Source organism: Cricetulus griseus, chromosome 5 (assembly GCF_003668045.3).
Source record: "Cricetulus griseus strain 17A/GY chromosome 5, alternate assembly CriGri-PICRH-1.0, whole genome shotgun sequence".
Classification (NCBI taxonomy): domain Eukaryota; kingdom Metazoa; phylum Chordata; class Mammalia; order Rodentia; family Cricetidae; genus Cricetulus; species Cricetulus griseus.
In genome coordinates, this window is record NC_048598.1 from 128,020,210 (window position 1) to 128,031,493 (window position 11,284).

At 40.1% G+C, this 11,284-nt stretch overlaps 1 protein-coding gene across 3 annotated transcripts in view; it reads left to right on the top strand.

The window, feature by feature from the left end:
- The window catches only part of Ppp2r5e (protein phosphatase 2 regulatory subunit B'epsilon), a 140,816-nt gene extending 131,177 nt beyond the window's left edge, over nucleotides 1–9,639 (top strand). For 2 of the 3 annotated variants that reach the window (XM_027418260.2, XM_027418259.2), the window contains exons 13-14: nucleotides 1,156–1,257; nucleotides 7,126–9,639. In XM_027418260.2, coding sequence (XP_027274061.1) covers nucleotides 1,156–1,257; nucleotides 7,126–7,225 — 202 coding nt within the window. In that variant the 3' untranslated portion in view covers nucleotides 7,226–9,639. The remainder of the gene's footprint in view (nucleotides 1–1,155; nucleotides 1,258–7,125) is intronic. The other variant, XM_027418261.2, reaches the window with a different exon arrangement.
- The last annotated feature ends 1,645 nt before the right edge of the window (nucleotides 9,640–11,284 follow it).

Here is an 11,284-nt window from a genome sequence, read left to right on the forward strand (position 1 = left end):
GTCCGGCAACTTGGTTCCTTAGCTGTGTAGTGCTCCATAGCTAAGAGCATCCAGCACCAGCCTGACAGTTTTCAGCATGAGTATTGGGTCAACAGAAGGATTAAGCAGGAACAAACATACTAATATAGCCACACTGGGACAGCAGTTTGTAGGGGCTTGGTGGCCTGTCTTTGAACACATGTGGTTTATATACTCATTTTCCTGGAACAGTTTCTGATGTTAAACTATGTATGTTATTACTTTGAAAGTAATTTTTTAATAATCACTTGTACTTGTTCATAGGGTGTACATACTCTGTCTTTGCTGTTTCTTTAAGATAATCTCCATATGTAGCCCACAGTAGCCTTGAACCCTCAATGCTCTATTCCTCCGGGTGCTACAATTATCGGTGTACACCATCAACATGTGTGCATGCGTGCTTCAGTGCGCACCTGCCTAAGCTATCTACCTAACCTGAAGCAGCTGTATTTTCATACTTGGATTTTGTTATGCATTGGCCATAAAAACATGTCTGCTCTGGATACCAAAAATTTAGAAGAAGGGCAAATTTGGGTTTTAATTCTGCCATCCTACAGGAAGATTGTGAACAGTAAAGAATTCAAATCTCGACGGGCGGTGGTGGCGCACGTTTTTAATCCCAGCACTTGGGAGGCAGAGGCAGGCAGATCTCTGTGAGTTCGAGACCAGCCTGGTCTACAAGAGCTAGTTCCAGGACAGCCTCCAAAGCCACAGAGAAACCCTGTTTCCAAAAACAAAACAAAACAGCAAATCTCTTGATGTAAAAATGGAACTGTAGGTCCAACTAAAAGGGAATAGGAAATCAGGTGTGGTGACAATATGCCATAGTCTCAGCAGGAGTATGAGGAGTTCAATGTCGTCCTCAGGTACATACTGAGGTTTAGGCTACATAAATGTGGGAAAGGAATGTGTAGGGAGCAGTGAGGGTAATAAGGTTGTCAGAGAGGGTAGGCGTGTTACAATGATCAGAGTGCACTTTCTAAGTGAATGAACTTGTCAAAGAAAAAAATTTCAGTGAAATTTTTATGAATGTATATTAGAGGAGGAGCTAACCCATGCCAGAGATGGCCTTCTGCTTTTCTGTTCAGCACCCCACTGTGAAAGACTAACCAGTACGTTCCATTGTCTGCCTCACAGGGCTATTGTGGCGCTGGTGTACAACGTGTTGAAGGCCTTTATGGAAATGAACAGCACTATGTTTGATGAGCTGACAGCCACATACAAGTCAGATCGTCAGCGGTAACTCTTTAAAGCTCTTTTGTCTGCTGTGCATAAAGCTATTGAGTCCTTTCTGACCTCTTTGCTCAAGTTGCCTAGTTGCACATCAGATCATAAACAGCGGTTTATTTACTTACATATTCTGCTTCTGCATGCTCATTAGCTGTGTCCTCATTAATGCACTGCCAAGTAAGCGGTTCTGTAGTGGTGTGATTCTGATGAAGCCTGCTGCTTTTCTCCTTCCTTTCTGTTCTGTCACAGGGTTCAGAGCCTGGCACATAGTGGGTCTTTCAGGCCCACTTCAGGGAATCATTAAGTGGTTGGTCCTCTAGGCTGACTCCTGTTGCTACCCCAGGCAAACTAAAATTGGCCTGGCATACTTTACTTCAGCTCAGGAGAGACCAAGCACTATTTGTCCAGAGCTTACTTTCTAGTCTAGAAGAATACAAGCTTTAGTGATATAGTATTAGAAAATACTGAAGTGCTTAAGACTAGAATGGTGCAGTCTTTCCTCATTTTATTTGCATGATTCTCCCATTTTATGTTTATTACATAATAATGATTATTATTATTGTCAATATTAATTTTGAGCAGGGTTTCTCTGTGTATCCCTGGTGATCTCAGAACTCAATCTGTAGAACAGGCTGGCCTCAAACAGAGATCTGCCTGCCTCTGCCTCCCAAGTCTGGGATTAAAGGTGTGAACCACCATGCCTGGCCCAAGTTGTATTTTTAATCCAGTGTGTTCAAGTTTCTAAAAAGTGTTTCCTTAGTTAGGGTTTCTGTTGCTGTGACCATGGCAACTCTTATAAGGGAAAACATCTCACTTACGTTTCAGAGGTGTAGTCCATTATCATCATGGCAGGAGGCATGGCAGTATGCAGGCAGACATGGTTCTGGAGAGGTAGCTGAGAGTTCTACATCTGGATCCCCAGGCAGCAGTCAAAGAGAGAGAGAGGGGGGGAGGGGGGCTGGTTTGAACATTTGAAACCTCACAGTTTCACTCACAGTGGCACACTTCTTCCAACAAGGTGACACCTCTTAGTAGTGTCATTCCCTGGTGACCAAACATTCACATCTATGAGTCTATGGGAGCCATTCCTATTCAAACCCCACAGGAGAGATTAAGGAAAACAGAGCTCTTAGTGGTTGGTTCTCTGGCTTGACTCTGATCTCCAGGATGCAAACGCCTTTGTAAGTGAAAGCATGGATCTTAAAAGAGTCCCACAGTGAGTGAGTGAGTGAGTGTGTGTGTGTGTGTGTGTGTGTGTGTGTGTGTGTGTGTGTGAATGTTTATACCTTGGACTTTGCTGAACCTCATGGAAGAATGTTTTCTGTTTGTTCGTTTGTTTTTGCTTCTTTGCTTTGCCTTATTTAGAATGTGTTAGTTGTGTTTTATTGAGGAAAAGGGCAATGAGAATGAAGGTTTGGGGACAGAGGACCAAAGACTATGGCAGAAATTGCTTTTAAGTTACAGAGATGTGGTTTATGGGAAACAGTTTAATCATAGAATATGGTTTTAATTACAATATTATTTTTAATTGCAACATTGAGATAAATGCCAATTTTGTATTACACTTAAAACCTAAATAACTGTTAATTCATGGTACTATCAATTGTTAAAAATCACTAAATTTATAATGACCCGCTTTGCCCTACTGTTAAGTTGAAATCTTTGAAAACTTATTTTTTTAAAAGGGCTAAGGGGTAAGGAGTACCGGAAAGATGGCTTAGCTGTTAAGAGGATTTGCTGTTCTTCCAGAGGACCCAGGTTCAAGTCCAGCACCCACAACAGCTCTCAAAAGTTGTTTGAGAGCAATTTCAAAGGATTTGACATGTTCTCTAGGCCTCCTTGAGGATCAGGCATTCATATGATGCACCAACATACTTGCAGGCAAAAAATACCCATACATGTTTTAAAAAAAAAAAAAAAGTGGTGGTGGCTAAGGCCACATTAGAGCACCATGGTGAACCATTTAACACTGCACAGTGCATAGCACTTGTCTGTTAGGACAACAGAGATCCCTATAATCTTTATTGTTGTTCTAGTTAAATGTGGATGAAATCTGGGTACAATCTAATTAAGAATATTGAAGGAACTTCAGTGTAACTAAGTGGTAGGGTGTGCTTGGCTATCATATACAGGGCCCTGTACTCAATTCTCAGTACCACTGTGTGTATGTAGTGTGCGTAGTGCACACACGGGGGTCTTATTTCAGATTAGTTGATTCATCTTAAATGAATTTCCACAATGAAGTTATTTTGTGATCTTTTATTATCTGTGGAAATAGAATTAACTAAGGGGACTGAAGTTGAGCTAGTATGCTAGAATGTTATGGTGGTTAATAGTGAATGGACTTCCTTAATGGAAGTTGTTTTTGTTATTTTGTCTATTTTTATTTTTTTTAAAAACAAGGATGATACTTTGCCAAATGTGCTAAATTAAAAGGTTGTACTGAGCAGGTCAAGTATTGGCTTCTTCACAAAAGTAATAGTAACTGTTAATTAGTAATTGAACATGGCTGTTTGGGACTATGATGAAGGAGCCAAATATGAGGTTTTACTTGTTGATGACAGGAAGTTGATGATTTCAGTACACAGCAGATTTTTTAAGCATTACAAATCAGAATGGTGGGTGGAGTGAGCTTTTAACACTGTTACATATGGGTGCCAACACTAGTGCTATGTGAAATGAAATGGGAGGAGAAATTGACAAGATTCCCAGCATCACAGTGTGCTGAAGTCTTAAAATTCCCCAGGACAGAGAAAAAAACTGGGGAAATAAGGGTGGTACTGAATGCATCAGAGATATTTAGACTTTAAAGAGCCAGATGTGGTGTTGCACATCTGTAATCCCAGCACTTGGGAGGTGAAAGCAGGAGACAGAGTACAGGCCTTGGCTGCAGCTGACAACAAAAAAGAGAAAAGAGCTAGATTTTTTTCCAGTATAAATTGCATTTATATGAAAGGCTGTAAAGGAAAATCCATAAAAACAGCAGACCAGTGGGTGCCAGGGGCTGGAGGAAGAAGTGGGCAGCATGATGTTTTCCTTGCGGATGATGAGACTGCCCTAAGCTGAGACTGTAAGTTTTAAAAATAAAGTTGTCAGTGTGGAAGCAGTGTGGTAAGTCAGCTTGCATCATCTGGAGAAGGAAAGGACACACAGGACAGATCACATTGCATACTGTAGAGCTCGTGAACTGAGTGAGCAGCTTCAATAGGAAGATGATGATGTCATGATGCCAGCTGCAGTTTAGGGCAGTGTGAACTGCTATAGGATGAACTGATTTCCAGTTGATAAAAGTTCCCAAACCCTTGCTTTCGTCTCTGTGTCTGCCAAACAAAGAAGTCAGAGGCATTACAACTCTGCATGGGCTCTAGAGTTGATGTCCTGTACATAATCAGCGTTCTCTGAGAACATTTGTTTAGACTGATACCATCTCTAGGTTGTACTGCCAAACAAAAAGTGGTAATTGCCTAGCAGCTTGCTTACAACCAAGAGTCTGGAAGCCAGCAACTCCCTTTCCAGAACCATACCCACGCTAGGGTGTGGCCCTCTTCAGCCTCTTATCTCCGTTTTACTCTTTATTAAAATATTAATTCAGCCTTTTGCCTTTTGGGAGGAAGTATAGGGTCTCACCCTGTAGTTTAGGCTAGCCTTGAACTGCAAGTGATCTTCCTGCCTCAGCAGTATGAGTGTGGGATGCTAAAAACATGCTAAAAACTTCACTTTTTATGTGTATGAATGTTTTGTCTGCATGTATGTATGTGCTATACATGTGAATCTGGTGCCTGCAGAGTCCAGAAGAGGATTTTGGAGCCCCTGGAACTGGAGTTAACAGACATTTGTGAGCTACCATGTGGGTGCTGGCAACTGAGCCTGGTCCTTTGGAAGAGCAGCCTTTGGTTAATAGCTGCAGAGCCAACTCTCCAGTGATCACATTTTTCTGAATAAATTCCAACTTAATTTTTAAAGATAAAAAATAATCTATAATGATTGGAGAGTTTCTAATATTGCCCCTTGTAACCTTTAATGCAGTTGTTCTGGTTAAAGTTATCACATAAGTTTGAAGGCTTTATGTTTGAAGACCATGATGCCTGCTGAAATCCACACTGTTTAGATTGCACTTAATCCTAGCACTCAGGAGGTAGAGGAAGGCGGATCTCTGTGAGTTCCAGACCAGCCTGGTGTACAAACACTAGTTTCAGGACAGGCTCCAAGCTACACAGGGAAACCCTGTCTCACCTCCCCCCCCCAAAAAAAAAAAAAAAAAGAGAGAGCAGTCATAGTAAACAGGTTCTAAATTGCCAGAATATTAATTATGAAGTGGAGATACAGATGATTATGTTATATGATTCAACATCCCTTCAATTGCAATGGGAATGCCAAATTACTTGGGTTTCTTTTTTTTTTTTTTCTTTTTGTTTTGTTTTGTTTTGTTTTTTGTTTTGTTCTTTAGTTCAAGGGGAATGAAACTTACTTTTTATTGATTTGGAGTTAAAAGGTTTATTTTTGTTTTATGTGTTTGTATGCCGTTACGTATGTGTGCCATGTGCCTACAGGAGATGGACAGAAGAGGATGTCCAATCCTCTGGAACTGGGTTGTAGATGGTTGTGAGCTGCCGTGTGGGTGCTGGAAACTGAACCTGCGTCCTCTAGAAGAGCAGCCAGTGCTCTTAACCATTGAACCATCTCTTCAGCCCCATTTTTTATTGTTAGAGGATTTAATATAGTTTTGCAAAGTATTGGCGATTACTAAATAGTGTTTAGCATTGGAATTCCATGCAAAGTTCACATTATCCTTATTAATTCCTCTGAATAATGAATATACTGTTGCTCAAATGGGATATGTAAGGACTGGTTCCTGGTGTCTGAGGGAGCAGAACTCCTGTGCTTAGGAATTATTTGAATTTGTGAAATTGTGAATTCGTAATTTTATCTAGGTCTACTTTTCATCAGTTCATTGCACTAAGCTAGAGGTAATGAAGTGAATTATGTTAGTAGATATGAATTCATGTGATGAAACATTTTTAATAAGTGTGAATATGTTTAATTTATAATATAGCTTTATGTTCCTTGATAATGTACTTGCTACTTGATTGATAATAAAGCATTTAAAAAAAACTGAAATTAAATTGTTGAACCTATTTTGGCTTATTCAATTGTGGTAAACTTTGCCAAACAATGTAGTCTGAAGTCCTGTGAATCACTGGTAAATTGGTATAAGTTTGAAGGCTGGCTCACTTAAAATTCTAATACACCACAATACCAGTATCCACAGAGTTTCATGTAGATCATTAGTATAGTCTTACATGTTATATTATAATATATACATATATACTATAAAATATACATTGATTATATGTTTTCAGAAACGACCAGTTTCAGTATGCATTGTATGGGAAAAACAGAGACAAATAAAGGGAAGAATGTATTTTCTTGATCTTGTCCATTTTCTGTCAGTGTCATTTCCAGTGACTCTTTTGAGTGTTTATTTGGAAACAAATACAAGGTTGGGGTCTAACAAGGCCCCGAGCATTTAAAAGCCACCAAGCACTTTGGTATTAAGATATGATACTGGAAGCCATCTCTAGTTTTCTCAGTAATTGTACACTGTGTTATAATTTATATTGTATCTACAGGCTAAGGGATGTTTATGTAAATCTTAAGACAGTCTTGTTTTTCTACTCTGTTCATTAGTATTATTTCTGTGTCATTGAGAATGTCAAAATAGAACCCACTGAGGGAAAACCCCAAAAGGAAATCCAAGAAGCTCGCTGCCAGTTGCATTGGAGCCGCTTGGGGCCTCTGTGAGGGAAAGGCTGTTTTTGTTGGGCAGTCTCACCAACCCTCTCAATTGTTTACATTGTTTTCTGTTTCTTCCTCCAGTGAGAAAAAGAAAGAAAAGGAGCGTGAAGAATTGTGGAAAAAATTGGAGGATCTGGAGTTAAAGAGAGGTCTTAGGCGCGATGGGATAATTCCAACTTAACAACAATCTGACCGCGACATCACTAACCCATGGGGTCACACGCTTATGTAGTAGAAGGATGGAGCAACAGTTTTCTGTATTGTGCAACTTTACAGTAGATTTCACATTTGTCTCATTATTACAACAGCACTGTATATACCTGTCTCTAAGTAAAGGAAAACATAAGGACTTCAATCCAAAGTTTGGACAGTAGATGGACTTCTCAGAACTTTGCAAACATAATCATTGTTCTAACCCTCTTAAAAACAAAACAAAACAAAACAAAAAAACAAAAAAAGAAAGGTCTTCAGAGATCTGTTGGTGAAATTGCTATGTTAAAATTCCATTATCAGGAGTTCTTTATTTATCACTAGCAGAGAGTATGATACAATTTTCAAATGTGAACAATCTTAAATTTAGCTTGTCTTTCTGCTAAGCTGTTAAATGTATTTATAGTAAAGGGAGAAAAGATTGTCATTTCTTTATAAGTTTGTATAACACCCTCCTCTGGACAACTTGACTGTAATTTGACATCCTTTCCTTTTGCACATCCTCATGAGTCGAATGTCCACGTGGAGTGGAGCAGTGAATTACAGAGGTCCCTTGTGAAATGTGTCCACTGGGTGAACATCTTCCCAGTGGCCAGGTGTTCCTGGTACTCCTTTAGTTTTCCGATTAGGAGTTAAAAAAAGAAGAGGTGATAAACATAGTAGCGAAGGGAATGTTGGGCTTCGTATCAGATATGGTGAGTCCAAATCAATGTCTTGAATCCTTTGAAAACAGGCAGCGGGATGTGTGCGCCACAGGCTTCAGCACCTCCGGCATTAGCTGCAGACATCCTTGTGCATCCAGACCAGAGACGATTTAGAAATGTCAGAGGAACATCCTTTCCGACCCTATGAAGCAAGGAAGACAGAACACTAAGCGGTATAACCATGAAGTTGAGCACCAGGACTGCGCATCCAATTGGGAACCCAGTTGAGCAAACAGCACGAACTGTTTGGAGTTGTTGCCTTACTTTCTAATGTACTTATAAAGTATTTCAGCAAAAGAGGATGCAGCCTCTGGGAGAAACAAAACATATTCCAGTGTTCTTTTGTAGATCCTCATTCTATAGCTCATCACAGCGCCAGCCCTGTTTTTAGCCAGAGAGGATTCAGGATCAACATTATGCGTTCTGACATGGATGCATATTCCTAACTACTGTATTTGTTACCAAAAGTGGTTCTACAAATGCTACTGAAAAAAAATCTGGAAATTCCTAATGTCCTGAGTATTAATAATAAAGTTTAAAAAATGCTTTTATATCAAAAGTGCATTGTGACCAAATTGTTTAAGAAAAAAAAAAAAAAAAAACCAAAACACAGAACTAGGGCTATACTCTAAATGTATCTTATTGGCTCTCTGCTCTGTATTAAAGGAAGACTCTTACTTGGGTAGGCAAATTGCTGATATACTGGTGTGCAGTATGTATTTGCCTGATGTGGTTGCATTGCTGTGTACTGACAAATGTGTGTTGTGGGGTTTGTTTCCAGGGAAGCTTTTGCTTGTTAGAGACAGACAGGTCAGCAGTGAGCCGGCAACCCCGAACCATCATGTCCAGCTGTGTTCTTGGTGTAGAGCCAGTTCTGTGTTGATATGTTGAGTTGTGATCATAGCTAATATGAACACATGATCTGTTGTTGCTCTCAGTAGAAATGCCGTATAAATATGAGCTTGTATATTTTCTTCCTTTTAAATGTAAAGTAGAATATGCAGCTTTGTTGTTTGCAAGACAAAGGAGGGGGAAAGCCATTGACCTTTCTCACTTATGAAGTGTTTTCAGATTGTCAGTCACACTGTGTACATAAAAGTAAGCTAATTATGGATATTTTCATCTAGGTACCTTTGTTTTTTGTTTTTTAAATGCCTTTGTTGATTCCCCCAAAGAAACATAGTTTTGTTGTTGTTGTTGTTGTTTTTAAGGTGTGTGACCTCCAAGTACAAGATGGTTCAGTGGAATGAATAGGGTTTTTAAGCAGCATTAAGGAGGATTCCATGTGAGGAGAGTGCTGGAGCAGAGGGGCAAGCTCACATCCTGATGCTAAGAAATAAACGCCTAGCACATCTTCCCTTTAGCTCTCTGTGTTGTAGCCGTTAACTTTCGACTTTGATTACACGTATCTTTGATAGTATAAATTTTGCTTGCCGTGACCTGTGCCCCTCGGGATGAGATGTGCTCATTTGAGACGAGAGAGGTAAAGGACCTCTCTCTGCACCATGTCCTTGTCCTCTGAACTAAGGGCAAACAGCTCCAGCACCCCTTCCATCAGTTTTGTCTGTTGATCATTCCCAACTGAGAAGAATAAAGCTAAGCTTAGACTATCTAAAGATGTAATTAGACCTGTCTATCTAAACTCACAGGGCAACTTCTGAGAAAGAAAAAAAAAAAAAAACAGCAACACTCATTTTCCTTTTCAACTGAAAGGGACAATGTGACACTTCTGTCACATTGTGTGTGGTGACGAGAAGCTAGCCCAGGTAACCTGATTGTTGCACTTTGTGACATACTTAAGGACATACTTGCTGCATTTGCAGCAGCCCCCTGTCTGACCCTCCCTGGGCAATCCTGCTGTCGCTCATCTTGAGTTAACTGTGACAAATTCAGCTCTGTGTTCTATTTTGTTTGCTTCATAGTTTCCAGAACTATATATAAATATATTTTTTCAATAGCAAATATTGTAGTTAGCGAGTGGTGAACACTCTAACCTTATCCCTACCATATTGGTTTCAGGGATAGGACCAAGAGTGTCCTTGGAATAAAAACAAATAAAATTTGATTTTAAATTTTGTGATTTAGAATGATGCTGAGGCTGTAGGCTGCGGGCCTGCAACAGCCGTGTGGGTGAAGTGACTGTCTCCTCTGGGTCAAGCGTACACTCCTCATTGTGCTCATGTCCCTAGTGGCCCTCCTTCATTGTTTATTTCCGTCCTTTGCAATTTCGATTATATTTTGTTCTTTCTGACATTGACTGTTTTTTTTTAATAAAATAAAAAAAAATAAAGAAATACATAATCCCCTGAATGTGACTGGATGCGCAGGAGCAGAGCAAGCTCCTCCTCCCTGGGCTCTTTGCCTAGGTGGCAGGGTCATGCGATTCTGGACCTCCTATACTGCCTGCAATAGTTCAGGGTGCAAACAGACCTAGGGAGCACTTGCAATCACACCTGCTGTGCCGAACACACAGCCCTAGGTGCAGTCACATTGTGGAAAGGGAAATAAAGTATCCTTAGAGCTTTAAAAGCTGTTTTATGTTTTTGTGGGGGATGGAGGATGGGGAGTGGGGAGGATGGGAGGCTGGCGTCAGCATTATGAAATATTCCAAAGCTTTTCTTTTTTGTGCTTTGTTTTCCCTTTTAATTGGATGCACTGACCTGGCCCAGGAAATGAAGAACATCTCTCCTTTGATGTTACTACAAATGTTACCACAAAGTGACAGTCACCTGTCACAGAAAGGTGGTGGCAGATGTGATCAGTGACGTTTTATTTGCACAGGAATATCTTTATTTTTGTATTCTGGCTCAGCTGCTTTGGAGTGGAGTTAGGGAATGAGCCATAAAGGACTTTTGTAATAAGTATATCAGCAATGCATTTTATATTCCTCCACATTTAATTTTGGGAACCTGGAAGAAGGATTGTGCATCTCTAGGTAGATGAGCAGACCTGGAGCTTAGTGGAATGTTCATTTGTGCTGCTTCTTGTGCACGATAGCGGCCATAGTATCTTCTGGAAACGAACACCCCATGTTATGATGTCTGTGAATATGGTTTCCTTTCCTCCCTGCCTCTACTTCCCTCGCTCCCCATCCTCACCTCTATTTTCTCTTTTTCAGCCCATTCCTCCTCTTTTTTTTTTTTAAATCACTACTGTAAATAAGTTGTAATCTAAACCTCATGTATCAATGGGGAACTTTCAAATATAAATATTACCAATACATCTTCTGGTTGTTGTCTGGTTTTTCATTGGAGTCTATTGAGAATGACATGGCCATTCCCTTTGGCTTGAGGATTTCACTTCAGCTCCAGCCTCTCCTGGTTATT